The 25,828-nt window shown below is 44.3% G+C and overlaps 1 protein-coding gene across 2 annotated transcripts in view; it reads right to left on the bottom strand.

The window, feature by feature from the left end:
* Nucleotides 1-25,828, bottom strand: part of CFAP47 (cilia and flagella associated protein 47) — a 769,322-nt gene that overhangs the window by 47,880 nt on the left and 695,614 nt on the right. For both annotated transcript variants that reach the window (XM_073614843.1, XM_073614844.1), the window contains exon 61: nucleotides 14,587-14,742. In XM_073614843.1, coding sequence (XP_073470944.1) covers nucleotides 14,587-14,742 — 156 coding nt within the window. The remainder of the gene's footprint in view (nucleotides 1-14,586; nucleotides 14,743-25,828) is intronic.

Genomic DNA, 25,828 nt, shown 5'->3' on the forward strand with positions numbered 1-25,828 from the left:
GTGTATTGCCGGACCGACAATTCATTATAGCCGGCGCTAGCGATAGTAGTTTTACATGACTTTTTTCTTTTAGAAATGTCATTTTGCTGTCAGACTGTTTTAAACACGGGAAACATGCGCCCCTTTACAGGCATACTATAGACACCCCCCATGTATGAAATTTAAAGGAATATTACACTTTTATTGTTTCACTTTACGCATTACTAAAATCACTGCTCCTGAAAAAACGGCCGTTTTTAAAACTTTTTTTTGCATTGATACATGTCCCCTGGGGCAGGACCCAGGTCCCCAAACACTTTTTATGACAATACCATGCATATAAGCCTTTAAAATTAGCACTTTTAATTTCTCCCATAGACTTTTAAAGGGTGTTCCGCGGCTTTTGAATTTGCCGCGAACACCCCAAATTGTTCGCTGTTCGACGAACAGCCAATGTTCGAGTCGAACTTATGTTCGACCCGAACATAAAGCCCATCCCTAAATGTCAGTATTACAATGTATATCCCTGTATGTTGTGGTTGTTTAGGTGCTTATCTAATAGTTTTTTGAAACTATCGATGCCCCCCGCTAAAACCACTGCCTGTGGAAGGGAATTGCACATCCTCATCCATATCCCCTCTCAAGCATCTCTTCTTCAGAGAGAATAAGTTCAGTGCTTGCAACCTTTCTTCATAAATAATATCCTCCAGGCCCTTTATTAGCATTGTTGCCTTTCTTTGTACTCGCTCCATTTCCAGTACATCCTTCCTGAGGACTGGTGCCCAGAAATGGACAGCATACTCCAGGTGAGGCTGGACCAAGTCTTGTAGAGTGGGAGGATTATTGCTTTATCCCTGGAGTTAATCCCCTTTTTAATGCATGCCAATATTCTGTTTGCTTTGTTAGCAGCAGCAACCATTGTATGCCATTGCTGAGCCTATCATCTATTAGAACCTCCAGGTCCTTTTCCAGTCTAGATTCCCCCACAGGTTCACCCCCTAGTGAGTAGATTGCATTCATATTTTTGCCACCCAAATGCATTATTTTACATTTTTTTACATTAAATCTCATTTGCCATGTAGTTTCCCACCCCATTCATTTGTTCAGATCTTCTTGCAAGGTTTCCACATCCTGCAGAGAAGTTATTGCCCTGCTTAGCTTAGTGTTGTCCGCAAATACAGAGATTGCGCTGTTTACCCCATCCTCAAGGTTGTTTATGAACAAATTAAACAGGATTGGTCCCAAAACACAACCCTGGGGGACCCCATTTCCCACCCCTGACTATTTTGAGTATTTCCCATTTATCACCACCCTGTGAACTCACCCTTGTAGCCAGTTTTTAATCCATGTACTCACCCTATGGTCCATGCCAATGGATCTTACTTTGTACACTAAAAGTTTATGGAGAACTGTGTAAAATGCTTTTGCAAAATCCAGATACACCATGTCTACGGGCCTTCCTTTATCTAGATGGCAGCTCACCTCTTCGTAGAAGGATAATAGATTGGTTTGGCAAGAACGATTCTTCATGAATCCATGCTGATTACTGCTAATGATACAGTTTGCATTACTAAAATCTTGTATATAGCCCCTTATCATCCCCTCCAAGAGCTTGCATACTACTGATGTTAGGCTAACTGGTCTAATTCCCAGGGATGTATTTTGGCCCTTTTTAAATATTGGTGCTACATTGGCTTTTCTCTAATCCACTGGTACCATTCCAGTCAGTAAACTGTCAGTAAAAATTAGGAACAATGGTCTGGCAATTACTTGACTGAGTTCCCTAAGTACCCCGGGTGCAAGCCATCTGGTCCCAGTGATTTATTAATGTTAAGTTTCCCAAGTCTATTTCTAATTCTGTCCTCTGTTAGCTATGAGGGTGCTTCCTGTGATGTGTCATGAGGACAAACACTAGTTTTGGTTACTGAAGCCCCCCGATTTCCTTGTGAAGACTGAGGAGAAGAAGAAATTCAATACCTTTGCCATCTCCCCATCCTTTGTAACCAGATGTCCTTCCTCATTCTTTATGGGGCCAATATGGTCTGTCCTCCCTTTTTTACTGTTTATATACTTAAAGAATTTCTTGGGATTTATTTTGCTCTCCTCTGCTGACCCCAGATATATTAAAAGACCTTAAAGAAGATGGAAAGGATACACCATACCCTCCTGGACTCCATGCATATCTTTGATCGCAAATGGGGCATATGGACAACACACCTGCTTAGCACAGGACTTGAGAATCCCTCGGTCCCTGCTCCTGATGCCCAGATGGACTAAAGTCGTCTGATATAACTTGCACAGTGGACATTTATGATACTCACCTTTATGGACACATTACGCTGATGTAATTTGTATTCTGGTCGAATTGTATTACAACCCCTACATTTGTGTAGCTTGAATATCATGGTTTCTAGTTTTCTCTGTTATTTTTTTTATTTTTATTTTCCTCCCCAATTATTGGGTTTACTGCTTATTTTACTATTCTGTTCAAAGGCAACATGAGAGATGTACATGTAAGCTGTTTTATTCTATTATCTCACAAATGTACTTATTGTCCTCTTGGTTCCTTGTACACCCTGTTTTTATATTATACCTTAATAAAAACGTTTCTAAACAAAACAAAAAAAAAAAGAGCTTAAAGACATAGTTCACGTTTACCAAAAAACTGCCTATGCAGATAAGGGGCATCTGTAGATAAAAAAAAAGTGCAGATTTGACCAAAGTTGAACAATACTCTTGCTATAGATGTAGCCCATATACGTAGCTTATGAAGCCTGAGTGAAAAACTCACAGAGATTTCCTATCCCCATCCTGCCTTGTTGCTAAGACATTGCTAAGACTTGCTCAGCTGTTACTGTTCCCCTCAATCACCACAAGAGCAAGCACATTAACTGTTTCAAACCCCCTTATATGTGCATCAGCAGCTTTGACACAACAGCTTTGAGCACAGCATTTGAGAGTTCACTCCTGTGATGTGGGAGGTACACATAAACAGCTGGACCAGAGGAAACGTGGCCTAGCCCGTCCTTTGGATGAGACTGAAGGTCTTAAGTTCACCAGAACCCATGTATAGAATCAAAGTGGCTCACAGTTGCTTCAGGTGTTTGGAGTGGGAATTTTGAAATGGTGTTTCAGCTTTGCTGATTTCTCTGATATTTGGTTCATGGAAATTGTGCATACATATGCGACAGAAGAAAAGAAAAGAAAAAAGAAAAAAGGAAAAGAAAAAAGTAGACAGTGAGAATCTATTTAATGTGCAGCTTAACATATATGATTGGGATTTAAAGGAAACAAATGAACTTTTTTTATTTTTCTCAAATTATCATAAAATAGCCTCCATTATATGCAGACATTTTTAATCCTGTATTATACTGAACTTAATAAATGTATCATGTCCTTTATCCACATGATAATTTTCCACATTCCTCTTCTTTAAAAGATGTTGACTTTGTTTACTTAACCAATGCTGTCTGACATGAGCATCTTAACATTTTATTGTTAGCTTAATACTTCTAAATACTTTAGAATGAATTCCCCACATTTTTAAGCTGGAAAACTTCCAATTACACAGAGCACACGCGTTATTATATACAACATTCCCATGTGGTGCAGCAAATTTTATTAGACATGTTGAAATAGTAACTAACAACTATAAGACAATGCTACAGATGATATTATGACAGGCGTCCAATTTATATATTAATAATGCTATTATAATGCCACCAACTGTATAATGGAATGTGTCAAAATTTCAAATAGGTCTGGATTCTTATGTGTCAGAACATTCCATTATTAGTCTCTTAGCCTGAAAGAATGTCATGTTCCAAATCAATACCTGCCTCTTCATTTAAACACTAGAATTCACAAACAAGTTTTATTGCAGTGGCATCAAAAAGCTCTAAAACCCACAGAATGTTTTCTTTTTAGTGTGCAGATAGAACAAAGGAGGCTTGTTTAAATAAAATACTATGCTGCAGGATTATAAAGTAGAAATGTATTCTGAATATATAACCTCAAGCTACAAGCGTAATTAACTACAGTTACAATGAAAATCCACATGCTATGAGGATGTACAATAATATGACATACCAGAGATGGCACACTAACAGCAATCAAATTTATACCAAAGGGCACTAATTAATAGGCCCATAGAGTTGTCACTGTTTGTTGAGACACTGACATATGAATCAAAGGAACAGTGAAATTATTCTCTTGGGGCGAACAAAAACTGTTGGTAAGAATTTATGTTATTAGATAGGAGTCTGTTCACTAATAGCAGTTAGAGTTTTATTCTCACCATCTTACTGATACTTTTATTTTGGATACATATTATTTATTGAAACAGAGTTATTAGATAAGTTTCAGTTTCATCTTCCTATTCTTTCAACTATGTCCTAGACCACATACAATTAAAATGTCCCATAACCCATTGCCCAAATACATTTTACTTTCTCTCATTCACTGCCCATAGTTAGGGTACTAGAATCATTATGGGAATAAGACGTTACCTATAACAGTTAATGCTATGAATTATTGTGCCATCAACATTTTTTTGTAAAATATACCTAACTACAGAGAGGGAAAAAAGTATTTGATCCCCTGCTTTGTACGTTTGGCCACTCACAAAGAAATGATCAGTCTATCATTTTAATGGTAGGTTTATTTTAACAGTGCAAGACAGAATAACAGAAAAAATCAGAAAAACGCATTTCAAAAAAGTTATAAATTGATTTGCATTTTAATGAGTAAAATAAGTATTTGACCCCTTCGCAAAACATGATTTCGTACTTGGTGGCAAAACCCTTGTTGGCAATCACACAGGTCAGACGTTTCTTGTAATTGGCCACCAGGTTTGCACACATCTCCGGAAGGATTTTGTCCCACTCCTCTTTGCAGAGCCTCTCCAAGTCATTAAGGTTTTAAGGCTGACATTTGGTAACTCGAACCTTCAGCTCCCTCCACATATTTTCTATGGGATTAAAGTCTGGAGACTGGCTAGGCCACTCCAAGACATTAATGTGCTTCTTTTTGAGCCACTCCTTTGTTGCCTTGGCCATGTGTTTTGGGTCATTGTCATGCTCAAATACCCATCCATGACCCATTTTCAATGCCCTGGCTGAGGGAAGGAAATTCTCACCCAAAACTTTACGGTACATGGCCTCATCCATTGACCCTTTGATGCCGTGAAGTTGTCCTGTCCCCTTAACAGAAAACCCCCCCAAACCATAATGTTTCCACCTCTGTTTGATGGTGGGAATGGTGTTCTTGGGGTCATAGACATCATTCCTCCCCCTCCAAACACGGCGCGTTGAGTTGATGCCAAAGAGCTAGATTTTGGTCTCATCTGACCACAACACTTTCACCCAGTTCTCCTCTAAATCATTCAGATGTTCATTAGCAAACTTCAGACAGGCCTGTACATGTGCTTTCTTGAGCAGGGGGACCTTGCAGGTGCTGCATGATTTCAGTCCTTACCAATAGTTTTCTTGGTAAACATGGTCCCAGCTGCCTCAAGATCATTGACAAGATTATCCCGTGTAGTTCTGGGCTGATTCCTCACCATTCTCATGATCACTGAAACTCCACGACGTGAGATCTTGCATGGAGCCCCAGAACAAGAGAGATTGACAGTTATTTTGTGTTTCTTCCATTTGCGAATGATTGCACCAACTGCTGTCACCCTCTCACCAAGCTGCTTGTGATGGTCTTGTAGCCCATCCCAGCCTTGTGTAAGTCTACAATCTTGTCCCTGACACCCTTGAACAGCTCTTTGGTCTTGGCCATGGTGGAGAGATTGGAATATGATTGATGAATTACTTCTGTGGACAGGTGCCTTTTATACAGGTAACAAGCTGAGATTAGGAGCACTCCCTTTAAGAGAGTGCTCCTAATCTCAATTTCAGCTTGTTACCTTTATACACCTGGGGGCCAGAAATCGTGCTGATTGATGGGGGATCAAATACTTATTTCACTCAAATGCAAATCAATTCATAACTTTTTTTAAATGCGTTTTCCTTTTTTTTTTTTTGTTATTCTGTCTCTCTCAAATAAACCTACCATTAAAATTATAGATTGATCATTTCTTTGTCTGTGGGCAAATGTACAACATCAGCAGGGGATCAAATATATTTTCGCTCACTGTATATGAATGGTACTATGTACAGCTTTTTCATAAAAACCCCCTCTGGATCACCTAACTATAAATCTAATTTTGCTTGAGACATTTTGTAAGGATCTTACTGACCTACTCAGTAAAGCTACTACCTTGCAACTCTTAGATACTGTATTTCTTTCCCAAGGCAATCAAACTTATTTTGAATGACTCTGGGTCACTAAAAGACGAAATATGGTGGCAGTGTTTGCTGTGGTGGAGGCAATTTCTATGTCTTCACGTTTCCTTTGTTGCTGTGTTTATTGTCATCGTTAACAGGCCAACAACCATTTGCATGGACTATATCATTTCACTCAATTTTTGTCAAATTCTGATTTATATGGTCACTATTACTGTACATGGACTCACTTTCATGAACTTGTTCACTGCTTTTGTGGTTTATTGTTTATTTACTCTATGTCATCGGCCATTTGGTTTGTTGACAGTTTATGTGTATAATTTTATGTGCACTAATTTTTGTCACCTTATTACATTATTGTTTCTTTAGATTATTTCACTGGCACTTCTGTGCACATTTATTGTAGATGCCTAATTTAAGTATTGTACTGTGTTATTTCACATGTCTGTTCACATTCAACACTTTATGTGAGTGCTTAATTTAATAGTTGGTAGCCTCACAGGTCAATTTATTCAGCGCAGCTTCCCCTTTTTTACATAGAGCTACCACCATGCCACAACCTCTTTCTGCAGCCAGCGACCACCAACACGAGAAAGAGCCAGCACCCCCACCCCCCACAGCATCCCTCAGCCACAGACTGGCCTTTATATCCACCCCCTGTCCCATCCCATCCATTCCACTCCCTTCCTCCTGATAATCAGTGTCAGAAACAGTAAGGACAGCTCAGTCCCAGTGTGCCCATCTGTGATTTGCAGCCCTCGACCCCTCCCTCCACCCTGCCCTTACACTCACCTATGCGGGACTCCACTGGGGGGGTTCGCATCCTATGCTAGCACTGCCTGCTGATTGGCTTCCGCTGCCTCTTAAAAATGGTGGCGGGCGGGCGCAGTTTGTCATTTTCGCCCTGGGCACCAAATGGCCTTGTCCCAGCACTGGTTGCACAAACCAGGAGAAGTCCATTTAACTGGAGTTCCTCCAGAGAATCATCTTGGACAGTAATGTACTGTACATCTACTACATGAATCCCTGAAAATTATATTTTCTCTTCCAGGCTAACAGCGTAGAAGCAACAGATGATGCTATGCTCCTAGCCATATTTGCACCATTTATTCACCATGCTGCCAACACACAGTGCTCTAGGAACAATCCTAAAGAAAATCATATGTACCATTTACAGTACTGATGGATTTGTAATATGTCTTATCAGCTTGCTAATAGTGCTGTAGCACTTAGGTAACGTGAACAGCACATTTAGCTTTAGTAATCAGCTCAAAATATCAAAGCCATAATCTGCCAACAAACATTTTTTTAGAAGAAAGCTCATGGGTACAGATCTTCTTTATATTATTTCTTTAAAAAAATATTAGTTTGATTATTTTTCTTTGATCTCTAACACTACCCTCTACCCCTGCTCCAATAATTTTGCATGGATTTTATCTTCCACCAACGTTGTCCATGTAACGGTTAAAGGGGTTGTCAAGGCAGAAGGTTTTTTTTACCTTAATGCATACTATGCATTAAGATAAAAAGCCTTTTGTGTGCAGCAGCCCCCCTCAGTTCCCCTCAGCCCCCTAATACTTACCTGAGGCCCCTCTCTCTCCAGCGATGTCCATGAGTGTCTCAGCTTTTCAAGATTCTCCCTCCCTGATTGGCTGAGACACAGCAGCGGAACCATTGGCTGCAACTGCTGTTAATCAGAGTCAGCTAGCCAATCACGGGAGAGAAGGGGCAGGGCCAGTGTCTCAGCTTTCCAAGATTCTCCCTCCCTGATTGGCTGAGACACAGCAGCGGCACCATTGGCTGCCACTGCTGTTAATCAGAGTCAGCTAGCCAATCAGGGGAGAGAGGGGGCAGCGCCAGGTCAGGGCTCAGTGTCTGAATGGACACAGGGAGCTGTGACTCGACTCTGTGCCCCCATAGCAAGCTGCTTGCTATGGGGGCACTCAACAGGAGGGAGGGGCCAGGAGAGCCAAAGAGGGTCCCGAGAAGAGGAGGATCCAGACTGCTCTGTGCAAAACTACTGCAACAGAGCAGGTAAGTATAACATGTTTGTTATTTTTAAAGCAAAAAGAAACGAGACTTTACAATCACTTTAAGCTGGGTATAAAAACTCATACATATTTGTATGAACATTTGTATGAAAATTCTCAGTACATTTGACAGCTTGAAGAATGCCATTCGAAAACAGTTCAAAATGTTGTTTGCTCTTAACATTTTGATTTTGGAACAAATAGACTCTTCAAATTTTATACATTACCTTGGTCAAAAATGAACATCAATTTGACCCCACTAATGATTAGAAAACAGAACACAACTCTTAAAATAAAAAAAAACTGAACAAAAATCTACTAGTGTATAGCAAACTTAACTCTAGTACAAAATACGATAAATATAGAACTAACAAAATTGAACTATGCTGGGAATGAAACCTAAAATGAGAAGCAGCTCTTTAAACACTTGCCGACCGCCTCACGCCGATATACGTCGGCAAAGTGGCACGGGTGCGCAAAACGACGTACCCGTACGTCACTCCATCATTGGTGGCTAGCGGGCGTGCATGCCAGTGGACTTGATGTCCACCGATGGCCCGCGATTGTGGCATGGAGAGGAAGAACGGGGAGATGCCTATGTAAACAAAGCATTTCCCTGTTCTGCCTAGCAACATGACAGAGATCTACTGCTCCCAGTAATCGGGAGCAGTGATTTCTTCCATGTTCTAGTGAGCTCATGCCCCCTACAGTTAGAACACACTGAGGGAACACACTTAACCTCTTGATCGACCCCTAGTGTTTAACCCCTTCCTTACCAGTGACATTTACACAGTAATCAGTGCATTTTTATAGCACTGATTGCTGTATAAATGCCAATGGTCCCAAAATAGTGTCAAAAGTTTCCGATCTGTCCACCACAATGTTGCAGTCATGATAACAATCGCAGACTGCCGTCATTACTAATAAAAACAAATATTAATAAAATGCCATAAATCTATCCCCTATTTTGTAGACGCAATAACTTTTGCGCAAACCAATCAATATGCGCTTACTGCATTTTTTTTTTTTTTTTTTACCAAAAATATGTAGAAGAATACATATTGGCCTAAACTGAGGAAGAAGTTTTTTTTTTATATATTTTTGGGGGATATTTATTATAGCAAAAAGTAAAAAATATTGCTTTTTTTTCACAAATTTCGCTCTTTTTTTGTTTATAGCGCAAGAAATAAAAACCGCAGAGGTGATCAAATGCCACCAAAAGAAAAAACTATTTGTGGGAGAAAAAGGACGTCAATTTCATTTGGGTACAACATTGCATGATCGCACAATTGTCAGTTAAAGTGGCGCAGTGCCGTATCGCAAAAAAGGGCTTGGTCAGGAAGGGGGTAAATCCTTCCGGGGCTGAAGTGGTTAACTTATTTTCCATTATAGAAATTGGTTGGTTATTCCTAGTTACTTTAGAAACAATTGGTATCACAGACATAATCTGAATAGTGTAAACCAGAGTACTGAAATGGACAAGCAGTATGTTTATTAGCATAACATATAGTAAAAATCCAAGTGAAAGCATGCAACTCCCTTGAAATGGCAGAGTTGTGACCTGGGGACAGGGCCGGACTGGCCTACCGGGATACCGGGAAATCCCCCGGTAGGCCGGCTGTCTGGCTGCCCCTGGTGCCGCTGTGAGGGCAGCGGCGCCTGAAAGAAACATGGCTGCGGGGCCGCCAGGCTGACATGCAACTGCGCATGCGCTAGCGCTATTCTCGGAAGTGTGTACGGGCTTTCCCGAGCTAGCCGTGCTCGGGAAAGTCCGTACACACTCGGCAATTCTCGGAAATGCGGGCGCATGCGCAGTGACACGGTGGCGCCGAGCGGCGCCATTTTTAAAAGTACCGCAGTGGCAGTGAGTACTCGTCTGGTGGCCTCTTCCTCCTACTCCCCCTGCAGCCTCTGACCTCCTGCCCTCACTGCAGCCTCTGACCTCCTGCCCCCACTGCAGCCTCTGACCTCCTGCCCCCACTGCAGCCTCTGACCTCCTGCCCCCACTGTAGCCTCTGACCTCCTGCCCCCACTGCAGCCTCTGGCCTCCTGCCTCCACTGCAGCCTCTGACCTCCTGCCCCCACTGCAGCCTCTGTCTGACCTCCTGCCCCCCCTGCAGCCTCTGACCTCCTGCCCCCACTGCAGCCTCTGACCTCCTGCCCCCACTGCAGCCTCTGACCTCCTGCCCCCACTGCAGCCTCTGTCTGACCTCCTGCCCCCCCTGCAGCCTCTGACCTCCTGCCCCCACTGCAGCCTCTGACCTCCTGCCCCCACTGCAGCCTCTGACCTCCTGCCCCCCCTGCAGCCTCTGACCTCCTGCCCCCCCTGCAGCCTCTGACCTCCTGCCCCCCTGCAGCCTCTGACCTCCTGCCCCCCTGCAGCCTCTGACCTCCTGCCCCCCCTGCAGCCTCTGACCTCCTGCCCCCCTGCAGCCTCTGACCTCCTGCCCCCCCTGCAGCCTCTGACCTCCTGCCCCCCCTGCAGCCTCTGACCTCCTGTCCCTCCCCTGCAGCCTCTGACCTCCTGTCCCCCCCCTGCAGCCTCTGACCTCCTGCCCCCACTGCAGCCTCTGACCTCCTGCCCCCACTGCAGCCTCTGACCTCCTGCCCCCACTGCAGCCTCTGACCTCCTGCCCCCCCTGCAGCCTCTGACCTCCTGCCCCCCCTGCAGCCTCTGACCTCCTGCCCCCCTGCAGCCTCTGACCTCCTGCCCCCCCGCAGCCTCTGACCTCCAGCCTCTGACCTCCTGCCCCCCCTGCAGCCTCTGACCTCCTGCCCCCCCTGCAGCCTCTGACCTCCTGTCCCCCCTGCAGCCTCTGACCTCCTGCCCCCCCTGCAGCCTCTGACCTCCTGTCCCCCCTGCAGCCTCTGACCTCCTGTCCCCCCCCTGCAGCCTCTGACCTCCTGTCCCCCCCTGCAGCCTCTGACCTCCTGTCACCCCCCTGCAGCCTCTGACCTCCTATCCCCCCCCCTGCAGCCTCTGACCTCCTGTCATCCCCCCTCCGCAGCCTCTGACCTCCCCTGTACCATCGGCAGCCTCTGACCTCCCCTGTACCATCGGCAGCCTCTGACCTCCCATGTACCACCGGCAGCCTCTGACCTCCCCTGTACCATCGGCAGCCTCTGACCTCCCCTGTACCATCGGCAGCCTCTGACCTCTCCTGTACCATCGGCAGCCTCTGACCTCCCCTGTACCATCGGCAGCCTCTGACCTCCCCTGTACCATCGGCAGCCTCTGACCTCTCCTGTACCATCGGCAGCCTCTGACCTCTCCTGTACCATCGGCAGCCTCTGACCTCTCCTGTACCATCGGCAGCCTCTGACCTCTCCTGTACCATCGGCAGCCTCTGACCTCCCCTGTACCATCGGCAGCCTCTGACCTCCCCTGTACCATCGGCAGCCTCTGACCTCCCCTGTACCATCGGCAGCCTCTGACCTCCCCTGTACCATCGGCAGCCTCTGACCTCCCCTGTACCATCGGCAGCCTCTGACCTCCCCTGTACCATCGGCAGCCTCTGACCTCCCCTGTACCATCGGCAGCCTCTGACCTCCCCTGTACCATCGGCAGCCTCTGACCTCCCCTGTACCATCGGCAGCCTCTGACCTCCCCTGTACCATCGGCAGCCTCTGACCTCCCCTGTACCATCCGCAGCCTCTGACCTATCCTGTACCATCCGCAGCCTCTGACCATCTCTTGTCTTTTATCACGTCTGAAGTCTGGAGTGGAGTCAAGAGTGGGATTGCCTCAGGGATGGGGGTCATGGGAGAAGTCAGACATGTATGGACTGTGGAGAGGAAACTACAGGATAAAACCAGAGCCACTGAGCTGGAGCCGACTGACTGAGCCCTGCAAGGTGCACCTGAGAGGAGGTCAGTGACAGCGCCGCCAGGCCTACCTGAGGGGGGGGGTCAATACAATATTGTAAGGGGGCACTGATATAAAGGTTTCCCCCTTATGCACCCCCTTATTCCCCCACTGCAGCCTCTGACCTCCTGCCCCCACTGCAGCCTCTGACCTCCTGCCCCCACTGCAGCCTCTGACCTCCTGCCCCCACTGCAGCCTCTGACCTCCTGCCCCCACTGCAGCCTCTGACCTCCTTCCCCCCCTGCAGCCTTTGACCTCCTGCCCCCCCTGCAGCCTCTGACCTCCTGCCCCCCCCGCAGCCTCTGACCTCCTGCCCCCCCCCTGCAGCCTCTGACCTCCTGTCCCCCCTGCAGCCTCTGACCTCCTGTCCCCCCTGCAGCCTCTGACCTCCTGTCCCCCCTGCAGCCTCTGACCTCCTGTCCCCCACCCTGCAGCCTCTGACCTCCTGTCCCCCCCTGCAGCCTCTGACCTCCTGTCCCCCCCCTGCAGCCTCTGACCTCCTGTCCCCCCCTGCAGCCTCTGACCTCCTGTCCCCCCCCTGCAGCCTCTGACCTCCTGTCCCCCCCTGCAGCCTCTGACCTGAGAGTTCCCGCTTAGATCATGATCTGCAATGTTCCCCTTTATGTCAGAGTTCCCTTGCACTGTAAAGGGGAATCCTCCTGATATATGGGGGAACTCTGTGTTGGGTTATATTAATCTGACTTTCATGTAAATGGAGAAATATGGTTTTTGACTTTTGTTTAACTTTAGGCCCCTTTCACACTGGGGCGGTGGGGGCGTCGGCGGTACAACAGCGCTATTTTTAGCGCTGCTGTACCGTCGTTCTTGCAGTGGTATTCGGCCGCTAGCGGGGCGGTTTTAACCCCCGCTGGCGGCCAAAAAAGGGTTAAAATCCCTCGTACAGCGTGGCTATAGCCGCGGTATTGCCGCGGTATAGCCGCGTTGTCCCATTGATTTCAATGGGCAGGAGCGGTGAAGGAGCGGTGAATACACCGCTCCTTCACCGCTCCAAAAAAGCGGTTTGCAGGACTTTTTTCACCGTCCTGCCTGCGCACCGCTTCAGTGTGAAAGCCCTCGGGCTTTCACACTGAACAAACAGCGGAGGCTGTTTAGGGGCGGTTTGCAGGCGGTATTTTTAGCGCAATACCGCCTGCAAACCGCCCCAGTGTGAAAGGGGTCTAACACATTGCTGATAGCAGTTTATAGCTTAAATATTGATATTTGCACTGAAAACGGACATTTACGGCACCTTTTTTTTGCAGTGTCAATAAAAAATGTGCCAGTAAATGGCATGATTTTTGCCTTGAAAAAAATTGCTGCTGTTTGTAAAAGCCATGTCTCTTTTATCTATATATAATACACTCTTCAAATGTGCTTTAAAATGCATGGTTTTCCCTTTTGTGAACAAGAAAATAAAGACGTTATGCGGTTGGGCTGGTATAAAAATGCTATGGGGCTGGTATGAAATTATTTCCAGGGCTGGTTTTTATTCCCAGTCCGGCCCTGCCTGGGGACTTGGGTCTATCTCACACATAAGAATTAGGTAAGACATAAGGAAAAGGTAAGCAAAGTAACTCTCCTGCATCTACCTAAACTTAAGATAACAAGTATACTTGCTGTGTTTATTTTATTTAGAACATATGTATATTGTAAGCTCTAAAGAGCAGGGCCCTCTGATCCCTCCTGTATTGATTTGTATTGTAAGTGTACTGTCTACCCTCATGTTGTAAAGCGCTGTGCAAACTGTTGGTGCCATATAAATCCTATATAATAATAATAATATAAACTGACAAAAGGACAGCTTTAAACAATTATAAGATAAACTGATACCTTTATCATGGAATTTGTTATGGATTTTTTAAATATTAAATTTTAATTATTTGCAGCTTAACAAGCTGGAGTACAAGAATCCAAAGCATTCCTCTCCGTGGCAGTAATAATAACCCCAACATTGCTGTCACTACTCATAACCCCCTGCACTGGTGGGCTGTGGCAGTGAAATGTAGCCACATTATCCCCACAACATTGGTGGTCAGAGGAAGGGAAAGGTAACCCTCTGCATTGGTAGTCAGTGGCAGTGAAATTTAGCCCTTCCATAATGGTGGTCGGTGGCATGAAAGTTAACCCCCCCATTGATGGTCAGCAGCAGTAAAAGTTAACCTCCCCACCCCACCCCACCCTCTGCATTGGTGGTCAGTGGTGTGAAAGTTAACCATTACCCCACCCCAACCCTATTGGTGGTCAGTGGCAGTAAATGGGATCAATGATCCAAAAAAAGACCAATCAATTTTTTTTCTTCTGCTAAGATATCTATGCTTTTTGGAAGGCTAACACCTAATGCATATTCTTTATCATTTTAAATGTATAATTATAAAGACATAAAAATGAACAAAAACATAAATAAACCAAAGTTTAACTATACCGTTAGTGACTTGAACTTCTTGTGTATGGCCAACCTTTTCAGTGGATTTCAGATCATGACTTGATACTGTCATAGCTGTTTGACCAGGAACAACTCCAGTTAACAACACTTCTACGCGCTCTTCAGTCCGATTTCTTGCTTGGCAACTCACAACCGCTGCAAAAATAACCAAATATTTTATTAGTGTCTGGTCAACCTTTTATTTCAAGAAGTCACATTAATACTTGGAAGCTCTGCTTCTTAAAATAGATTAGGGATTATACACAACACATACTGCATATGCTCCACTTAAAGTTGCACCTTAAGAAGAAAAATAAATAAACTAGATTTTGAGGGTTTTCATATTCTTTCAACCAACATGGTTTAGTTTCATAGGGTTTATTTTCCCCAATCATTAGCCTCCAAGCGAAACTAATTTAACAGCATTAAGCTGGGGTATTGATGAGAATCATGTTTCCAGTGGCATGATAAAAGAGTAGCAGAGGAAAGTTTCCTACCTCATGAACTGTGTAAATACCTGATATTTATGTCACAGCTCTCCCACTTCTAGTGATTAATTTACTAAAAGCAAATAGGCTGTTCACTTTTTAAGGGTATTTTCACTTAACAAGGGAATTTTCCCTTAACTATTGAATCAAGTGAAGCTTTGCTGACTTTCATTATCCAATCATGCACAAGCCAAATACTGTGTTTTAAAGTGAATTACATGTGATTGGGTATTGTCTGCAATGTGAATTTTACTACATTCACTGAGTCAACAGAAAACTCTTTTGCAAAGAAAATGCCCTTGCAAAGTGAACAGCCTATTTGCCTATAGTAAATCAACTTGAGTTTTTCATATTGCAGGAGAGGTATTTTGTTGTTGTTTACAATTGTCTGCCATCAGGGTCCCCTGAAGATGTCAGCTACTGATGAAACGCAAGTGGAAGTGGAAGTGGCCTATATGGTGACATCATCATGCATGCTGATTGATCATTGTTTCTTGCTGGAATCAGCCAGATTGCCGTTCTTAGCACTGTGACGATATGGATTACGTGAGTGTAAGGCTTTAGCCTCAATGGTTTTACACTATGGCAGGCTTCTTTGTCTTTCTAGTGAACATCTGCTAAGTCCATCTGTGAGCAGAAATTTGTGGGCACCTGGAGGGTTGCTTTGGAGCAGAGCAGCTGGAGATTTACAAAATTGTACCATGACCACTCATATACAGAGGGTCATGGTAATCTGGTAAGCTTTTAGTAAACTATTTTGGAGCATGGTAGAGATGTGGAGGTTTTCTATACTGGAGTACCTTTTCAAGAGCATTTCACTACTGGTATGCCGGACACCTGCATACCAGTAGGTGTGCAAGATTCTGCTGAAAATCAGCATTTGGTTGGACGTTTATTAGGAGGGTGCTTATTTTATCAATTTGCTGGTTTTGCACTATAATGCCCCGTACACACGGTCGGACTTTGTTCGGACATTCCGACAACAAAATCCTAGGATTTTTTCCGACGGATGTTGGCTCAAACTTGTTTTGCGTACACACGGTCGCACAAAGTTGTCAGAATTTCCGATCGCTAAGAACGCGGTGACGTCAAGCACGTACGACGAGACTAGAAAAGGCCAGTTCAGAACCAAGCGCGGCACCCTTTGGGCTCCTTTTGCTAATCTCGTGTTAGTAAAAGTTTGGTGAGAGACGATTCGCGCTTTTTCAGACTCGTGGCTTTCAGATCGTTTTCTGCCGTTCAGTTTGTGCTTGTGGGTTTGTATCTGCTCTTCAGTGCATGCAAGCAAGTTCCGCGTGACTTTAATTAGTCATTGTATTCTTGTTCGTTCGTTACTGTTTTTCAGGTCGCTCTTCACAGGCCTTGCTGTTCTTCAGTGCGTTCTGTTACTTCGTTCTGAGCAGTCGACCGTTTTCTAGCCATGTTGCGTATGCGTACTCCTCGTAGAGTTCGTGCTGTGCGGGGGCTTGGTGTTGGGGTCCTGACCTTGACACAAGTCCAGTCCATGAACAGAGTGGGGAGGAGTTCATGGACCAAGAATTGGTTGCTTCAGCATGACCAGTTCTCTCATATGCCTTTGCTCCATGAGAATAATCCTGATGATTTCAGGAACTTTCTCAGGATGACGGACCCCGTGTTTCACCATCTGTTGGCTTCGCTGACCCCTTATATTAGCAGGCAGGATACCTGCATGAGGCAAGCCATCACTCCGGAGCAGAGGCTCATCGCTACCCTGCAGTATTTGGCGACAGGGAGAAGCCTGCAGGACTTGAAGTTCTCGACAGGCATCTCCCCCCAGGCTCTGGGGATCATTATCCCAAAGAGACCTGTTCTGCCATCATCCAGGTCCTGCAGAAGGAGTATATGAAGGTAAGATTTTTATCCTTTAATATCACATTTTTTTGTATTTAATGTTTGATAATATATTGTATTTCTTTCCTCGTTCCCTAATTACCATGATTGGAATCTGCTGTGAATGTCCCCTTTGTCCTCATGCATGCTGGATTTTTATGTCATTATTTTTTTAGGTCCTTCATACAAATTGGCCTTCAATAACCTCCCCAGCATGGTCTCTCCTGGCCCTATATTCACCTCATGTAGTCACTTAACAATGTATTTTTTAAGCTCCATAGTAGTGCTTTACCCCAAACACCCCCTAAAATGTTTATAAATGTTATTTTAGCTTTAAATTCTGGCAGGGTGGCAGAGGCTTATTTTTTGTGGTGTCCCCAAATCATTTTTATTAACCCTCCCTCCCCCCAACTGCTAAGTCAGCTGATCCCAATTCTCTATCTATCCTCAATCATCTATCTGCTGACTTTGCCAAACCCATACACACTATACCCATCTCTTTTGTGCTCTGATTTATGGATGAATTCCCCAAAGCATGTAGTGCAAGGGCCTGCCTGTATACTTTCCAATGGTACTGTTTGAATTTTTAAGATACTATTATTATCTTGAGTCAGGTAATAACAGAATGTTCAAATGTGCTCAAATGTGTACAGTGTGTGTTTATATCTTTGTATTATGACACTTCTTACCTGTCCAGTGGGCTGCCAATAGTGTAACTGAGGGGCTGTTCCAAGTAATACCCTGTATTTAGGCATTCATCTCTCAATGAAGTGAAGAGGGTTACCTGTCCAAGATTTCCACACCCCCCATTATGTTCGAAATGGCCCATGAGAGGGGGGGGGGGATATGATAGGTGTACCTTAGACTTTGGTGTTGTTAAATTCCCCTTAATAAATGCTATCTGGAGGTTGCCCCAGAATGTTTGTGCCTAATCTGCTTGCCATGTTTCTGTGCAAAAATATTAATTTATTTTTGTTTTCCTCAACAGTTTTCTTCCACGCCACAGGAATGGCAGACTGTGGCCTCCCACTTTGCCCAGTGGTGGGACTTTCCTAACTGCGGAGGGGCGATTGATGGAAAACATGTCCACATCATCCCACCACCCAACTTGGGGTCCTACTATTTCAACTATAAGGGGTTCAATAGTATTGTGATGTTGGCGGTGGTGTCGGCTAATTACGACTTCTTGTATGTGGACGTGGGGAAGAATGGCCGGATGTCCGATGGTGGAGTCATCGCCCAGACGGAGTTCTACAGGCGTCTCCAGAATGGCAGCTTGGACTTGCCAGCTCCAGAGGACAATGTGGAAGGACTCCCATTCGTGTTTGTTGCTGATGAAGCGTTTGCGCTGGGGGACCACCTGATGCGGCCATTCCCGATGAGGACCCTCACCCCGGAACAGAGGGTTTTTAATTACTGGCTGGCCAGAGCCCGAAGAGTGGTGGAGAACACATTTGGAATCCTGGCCAGCCGGTTCCACCTATTTCTGACACCTATCCATATGGCGGAGTATAAACTGAACCATATTATACTGGCGTGCTGTATTCTCCATAACTTTTTAAGGAAACATTCAGCCAACTATGCTGGCTCAGTTGGGCCTGAGGCCGGAGTGATACCTGAAACACTGACGGCGCTTGAAAGCGGCCGTCCTGGCTTGCCCTCCCTGAGTGCCCGTGATGTCCGGTTATGATACCTGGAGTTCTTTGCGGGTAGGGGGGCCATCAATATGCCTTAAAATTTGTGAAGCCTTTTTCCAATAAAAAAGAAAAAAAGAAATTCTTTGTGGACATTTACTGCTTGTGTTTGTTTTAGCTGACCCCGACAGCAATGTGTGGAGTCCGGAAAATGACGTGATTGTGTAACCTTATACAAAGCACTGTTGGCTGTTATTTACTAAAGGCAAAGACACTTTTTATACTAGAAGTGCTCTTGAAACTGCAATGAAAATGCTCTTGTAGTGCAAAGAGCATTTGGCCTTAGGAAATAACCACCATTTTTTATAGCAATTACATCACCACAAAATGTTGTCGCGTTGAGACAATAATCCACACATTCTTGATCAACAAACTTTTTAATACCTGCACAATCACATCTGCATTTAGAAACGGTTTTTAGAACAAACCAACATGTTTGTTGTATAACAATTTTTGGGGTGGCATTATCAAAAATAGAAATGTCCATTTACGATAAAACAGGCCTGTGTAAAACCAACAAGAAAGACCAAAACTTGAACTTACAAAGTTCACATATGGTAAAACCTGAAGGCAATATCAGACATGAGTATTTAGGAACTGTGTTTGATATTGCGTTCAGATGGGGTCAAATCACCCCTTGAAAAGCCAAATTTGGAAGATGCACACCAATTTACGAATGTCAACATGTGTGACCTGCCATCACGGGGGATCAAGGGACGTGTTTTGGGGGAGCAAGCCCTTCCTCACCGCTACTTTATTATTGAGAAAGTGGTTGCACCCCCAAAACGCGTCCATTGATCTCCTGTGATGGCAGATAGCACATGTTGGCACACTGTGTGCATCCTCCAAATTTGGCTTTGCTAAACATTACAAAAAAATTTAGAACATTGTACCACACAAAACCAAAAGTGATTTTGTGGGGTATTAAATTCGCCCCAAAACATCAATGATGTTATTATTTCTTTTAATCACATCATTGATTTTTGTCTTTAGGTTCTCCAATTCCAAATTACACCCCATGATCTCCCCGATCAGCATCTGGGCACTTTCGGATGTGAAAGGATCTCGATCACCTAAAAAGAGAGAAACCAAACAAAAACAGGTATCAAAAATCTGCCAGCATCCATCTCTTACCTGAGCCTGTGGTCGCAGACACTCACCTGTTGTGGTGGCAATTTCAACCACATCTTCTTCCTCCTCCTGCTCCACTTGGGTTGGGGGTATTTCCCCTTCTTCCCGAGGTGGGGGGTCTCTGTTCTCCTCGGATGAGGGGTGTCCTCCGAGTCTTCTCTCCCCTATGTAAAACAAAAATGGTATAATTAGCACACAGTGATTTGATGGCAGAACTATAAATAGGAAACATTGCTTGGAAGTGGGGTACAATTGTCTATTTTAGCAGAGTTCCAAGATGTCGCTTTTTTATTGTCCTTTGCCAACCTGCAATACTTTACCTGTTTAGTACAAGCTTCACAGATGGAGACCCCCCTATAGGATACACTGGAGCACCTCTGTGGGCCCCCTAACAAAAAGGGTGTTCTTGTGTCCCACACTAGTGCTCCAGTATCCAGATGTGAAAACAGCTGCTGAGTGTCCTCTCCTTACACAGAATCTAGTTAGCATTTCATTCTAGTAACAAACCCATCTGCACAACCAAATATTTTTCATCCAAGTAGGCCCTAAAAAATGTGGGCAAATGCATATGGCAGAAACAATGTTGTTTTAGAGGGTGAAAAAAATTTTTTGGAGACAAACGAATAATGGGCCCATGAACATTAAAATTGACAGTTTAAACTGTACAATTAAGATAAGCATATGGAGCAGCACGAACGTAATAAAGACAAAAATAATAGGAACACAGAACAACTACTTACTCTTTTGCAGCACTCTCCGGATCTTTTGGTACTGCTCGGGCTCTCTTAATTTTAGGTCTGACCACCGCTTCCTGAGCTGATCTTTTGATCGTCGTACCCCGAAGTTTCTGTGCAGACTTTTGATCACTTTAGCAATGATTTTGGCCTTTTTGATGTTGGGGTGGGGGTAAGGCCCATACCTGCCATCATAGTCGGCCTTCTTCATGATGTCCACCATCTCCAACATCTCCCCAAAGGATATATTTGTCGCCTTAAATCGTCTCCTTCTGGATCGGGACATTTCCGGATCCGGGCTTTCCTCCTCCTCCTCCTCGTTGCTAGAATTAGCACGCACCTGCTCTAACTCCGCCATGTGCTCTTCACCCACTGCGCCGAACGAAAAGGGGCGGGGAATAGACTAGAAAGAACGTCAGGGGCGGGCGGAGTTACACGCATGCGCAGTGTGTATAAAGCGTAACACGCGTGCGTAGTACGTACGATCTGTGAGCGGACGAAGGAGCATTGGACGCGCCGATCGTAAGAACAAAGGTAAGAGACAAACTTGTGCCTATACTGCTTCTATATTGAGGCCTATATTGTAACCAGATTAGGAGAGTTTTGTCTGACATTAGGCTTTGTCTTGTGTTGTGTCTTGCAGTGAACATGGATATCTTATTAAAAGATAATGACTTCATGTCAATATTCATTGATATGTTAAGGGAGCTGCCATGTCTGTGGGAGATCAACCACCCACATTACAAGAACCAAACAAAGAGGAAGGCAGCGCTGGATCATTTGTTGGAAATAGTGAAGCAGGTGATCCCCACGGCAGACATCACATATTTGAAGATCCTAATTGGTGGCCTGAGGAGCACATATGTAAGGGAGCGCCAGAAAGTCCAGGATTCACAGAGATCCGGAGCAGCAGATGACATCTATGTCCCCAGGATGTGGTACTATGACAGGCTGCATTTTCTGGCAGGCCAGACTGAACCCAGGTCATCCCTCTCCAGTCTTCCTTCCATGCTTCCTTCCCCTCCAGCTGAGGCTTCTGACGCCCAACCTGGGCCTTCCAGACAACAACATGTGGAGGAGCCCAGCTTGAGCCAGGTATAGCATTCCTCTAAATAGTTCAGGTTGTCAAATCAATGATGTTAACTAGATGTTAGTTTGGAGCACTAATTTATGATTGTGATTGATGATGCAAAAACTAAAACCATGTCCCTTTTTCATATACAGGGAAGTCGCAGCCAGGAGGTGGCTGGGCCGAGCCGGCTGCCTGATATGCCAGTCCCTCCACTCCCCCTGGAAAGAGAAAGTGGCAGGAGGAGGAGTGCCCTAGAGGAGGCTGCCATAGGCCTCTTTTGGAGGGCTACAGAGGTCCTGGGAGCACCACACACCGTGGAGGAGGACATTGCTGCCCTCATTGCCTCTAAAATGCAGAGGATGGAGGAGGGACAACAACTCATGTGTGAGTCGCTCATATTGGAGGCTCTTAACAAAGGTATGAGGGGCCAAATTACAGCTCAGACACACCTTTGCAAACTCACAGATGGTCCTCCTCCTCCTCCTGCAGGTCCTCCTCCTCCTCCTCCTTCTCCTCCAGGTCCTCCTAGTCCTCCTCCTCCTCCAGGTCCTACTCCTCCTCCTGCCACATCTCCAACAGCACAACCACAGCCCGGAATGAAGCGTGGAAGGAAGACCAGAAAGTGAGGACCCTGGATCCAGTCTTTTCGGCCAAAAGATGCAGCCTCTTGTGGTACCACAGCCAGGGGACACAGATGTCATGTGCTGCTTTCCGGATCTCTGCGACTTCTGGACCAGACTGCCCTCCCTTACATATGGACTCCTCAGGCCACCAATTTTGATGTTCAAGAATTGATGTCTGCCGTGGGGGTCCCAGGCTTCCCTAATTTCTCATGTTTATCCAGTGTTGCCTCCCTCTTTGTTTGGTTCTGAGCCCTTGATAAAGGAATTTTGGTTTGAATTATACTTGCCTATGTGTGTTTGACTTCAAAAAGGACAGTTTGTGAGGAGGCAGGTACATTTCAAAACTACAATGTGAAATTAACAAGGGACACCAACACCAAACAATCTCCTTGAGATTAAATAATAAAAGATATCAATGGTGTTGTGGGAACTTGACACACAAAACACACACAAAAATAGTCTGGAGTAAAACTAAAAATAACATTAAACAAAGATCAGCCTTGGAAAAAATACAAACATAAAATCTAAACCAAAAATGGCTTGAAATCACAAAAAAAAAAATTCTGTCAGATGTGACAAATAACAATATATTCCGGGAATCCCAAGAAAAAAACACAAAAATAAGTTTGTGAGAAGTGTGTGTGAATATGAGCAGCAAAACTACTTAATTCTTGTCACATTATAAAGGAGAAGAGAGTGCGCTGTATTAAACCATTTTAAACATTACAGCGTGACGAAAGTGCTGTATCCATTGCGAACGCTAATTTTACCTGACCGAGCTGTTCCATGTCGAAATTTCTTCTGAGCATGCGTGGCACTTTGTGCGTCGGAAGAGGCCACACACGGTCGGAATTGACGCGATCGGATTTTGTTGTCGGAAAATTTTATCTCCTGCTCTCCAACTTTGTGTGTCGGAAAATCCGATGGAAAATGTCCGATGGAGCCCACACAAGGTCGGAATTTCCGACAACACGCTCTGATCTGACATTTTCCATCGGAAAATCCGACCGTGTGTACGGGGCATAACACTCATTTGGACTTTTCATGTTTGTTGGTCTATATGCACATATATTTTTGACTGATTCTTATTGATTTTGTCTTTTGTGATGTGTGATTCATTCACCGCTAATTTTATTTTTTACATTGGTGTTCATTTATGCTGCAGCACTGACCTCTTTTTTTTATTATTGTTGTTTGTATACAAAGACATCAGGTAAGCAGCTTCAACCCACATATTAGATATTGGTTGTGAACGCAGTCTTATGTTTGTATTTTGAGTTCTTTCTCTAACTCCCTCAGTGCCAAGAGGAAGAACCTCTAGCCAAACAGTCTCAGAAAAGCAGCTTCACTCCTCCTCCTTGCCCTAGTGTCTCTACATTACAGTGTAATAGGTCCATAAACACCATTATATGGCTTCTCAAACCACAACTCCCATGATTCTCAGCGCTCTGCACAGAAGTCTATGGGCTGGCTTGGCTATGGCAGTCCCTCTTCTGGCTGGAGGAGGATGGTACAGCTTAACATCAGTATCTCAGTAGAGAGACAGAAGAATAAAGGGCGAAGTCTCCATCTCCATATTACTGTAACCCAGCACCTGGCTAGATAACCTTTATATTATTTATTTGTTATTTTTTTTGTCATGCCAGCCATAAAGATCTCCATTGACAATGGAAGTTCTGTGTAATAGTGCAGAAGCAATTTTAAAACATAGGATTCTATTTTTATTCTTGATTATTTTATGTAGTTTACATGTATTTTTATTATGCATCTAGGATGTTAGTTGTAATTCTTTTTAACCACAAGATAATGCTTTGTAGGTTCATCAACATTAGTACTCATTTGGGATCATTTCTGGATCATTTGTGTTTTTTATTCCCCCACCAGGAATGGAGTATATGATGCATGGTGTAGTGGTGCCTCAGAGCCCCTGATATCATTTTTGACGAAGTTCGTAGGGTGGAGCAGGAGGCTGTGACATCACCACACATGCGCGAGTTTGCAAGTTGCATTTTTGGAAATGTAGTCTGTTTTGTGCAGATAGTATCTGCTTTGATGTACAGTATGTCCTTTTCACCATGTTAAATGAAAACTAGTCCTCAGATTTAAAAATATTTGCAGCATGGGGTTGCTTTCTTCTCTTCCTTTATGTGTGGCCCTTGGAGGGAGTTTATGAAGATGCTCGATTGATTCTTACCTGCCATAGCTGTGTTGCTATTAATCCATCAAACACATTTTGACTTCCCATGATTCAAGGGTCAAACTTTTTTGGTAAGCCTTTAGGCATGTTATGGTGGAGTGGATTATCACAGCAGAGTAATTGAAGATTTACCTTAGCTGCATTTTAGTTGCACATGTGGTTTTATATATAAGGACTGGTTTTATCATTTATGCACAGACTATTCTATCTATACTCCTTTTAGTTGAATGTACACTTATTTTGTTATCATTCTGTATTGATGCATATGGTGATATAAGTTTTGAGATCAGCGCTGCACTGTTAATTACATCTCAAGTATCATATTGATATGTCCTATATTTGTGCTAGATGCTTCCCTTATACTGTATGTTTTTCACAGAATATAGACCATATGTGCAAGTTCTTTATTTTTTTCTAGTTCTTTTAGTTTAGTTTAGTTTCAGCTGTTGTGGAACTACAAATGCCATCATGCCTCTGCCTTTGGGAGTCAGGGTTACCTGTCAGCCTTGCAATGTCTTATGTGACTTGTAGTTTCACAACAGCTGGAGGACCACAGGTTAAGTACCCCTGGTATAAAGAGTGCATGGGCCAGGAGTACACAACACACAGAGTGCAGGAGAATGTAATGCATAGAGCACAGGGGACAGGTATACAAAAGCACAAAATGCAGGGTACAGAAATGTGTAACACACAGAGCTAATATGACAGGGGTAAAAAAAAAAGCACAAAGCAACAGGAGGAAGGAGTATATAAGGCACAGCGTTTAGAGGCCAAGAGAACATAATGCAAGGAGTGCAGGGATCAGGAGTACATAACACACAGAGTACAAGGGAATGTAATGCACAAGGGACAGTGGTTCAAAATGCACAGAGTGCACAGGTCAGGGATATGTAATACACATACACAGGAGACAAGAGCACAAAACCCAGAATGTGCAGGAATCTGGAGTATGTAAGGCATAGTGTGCAGCGGTCAGAAGTATGTAAGGAACAGTAGTTATTAGGCACACGTTGATGTTACATTTTAGGCCCATGTTAGACTAATGATCATAATTCTTTCAACAACTCATTAACAACAGGATGAATAAATAGAATACCCGCCTTCTTCTATGTTGTCACTCCCTCACTGTTTGAAATGCTACAAGATCTTGCTCACCAACAAGCAAACAGATTCAAAGCTATCCTCTGCTGAACCATGCACTAAGAAACGCTGCCATAGAAGCAGGTCAGTGGTTCCTTTGCTTTTCTAGTGATTGTGCTTTGGCAACCTTTTGCCAGTGTTAAGATCACTACTTATATACTACTAATACTTTTAGTAGCACTGTTTTGTTTAGACATATTTTCAGTGCTAAATTCTCTTTCTAAGAAATAGTGCTTAAAATCTGCATTGTGATAACTGTATATCTTCCTCCTATATTTTAACAGCTGTTTTTATAGCTTGTATGTCAGGTCT

The sequence above is a fragment of the Aquarana catesbeiana genome, linkage group LG02, assembly GCF_042186555.1.
Source record: "Aquarana catesbeiana isolate 2022-GZ linkage group LG02, ASM4218655v1, whole genome shotgun sequence".
In the NCBI taxonomy this organism is placed as follows: domain Eukaryota; kingdom Metazoa; phylum Chordata; class Amphibia; order Anura; family Ranidae; genus Aquarana; species Aquarana catesbeiana.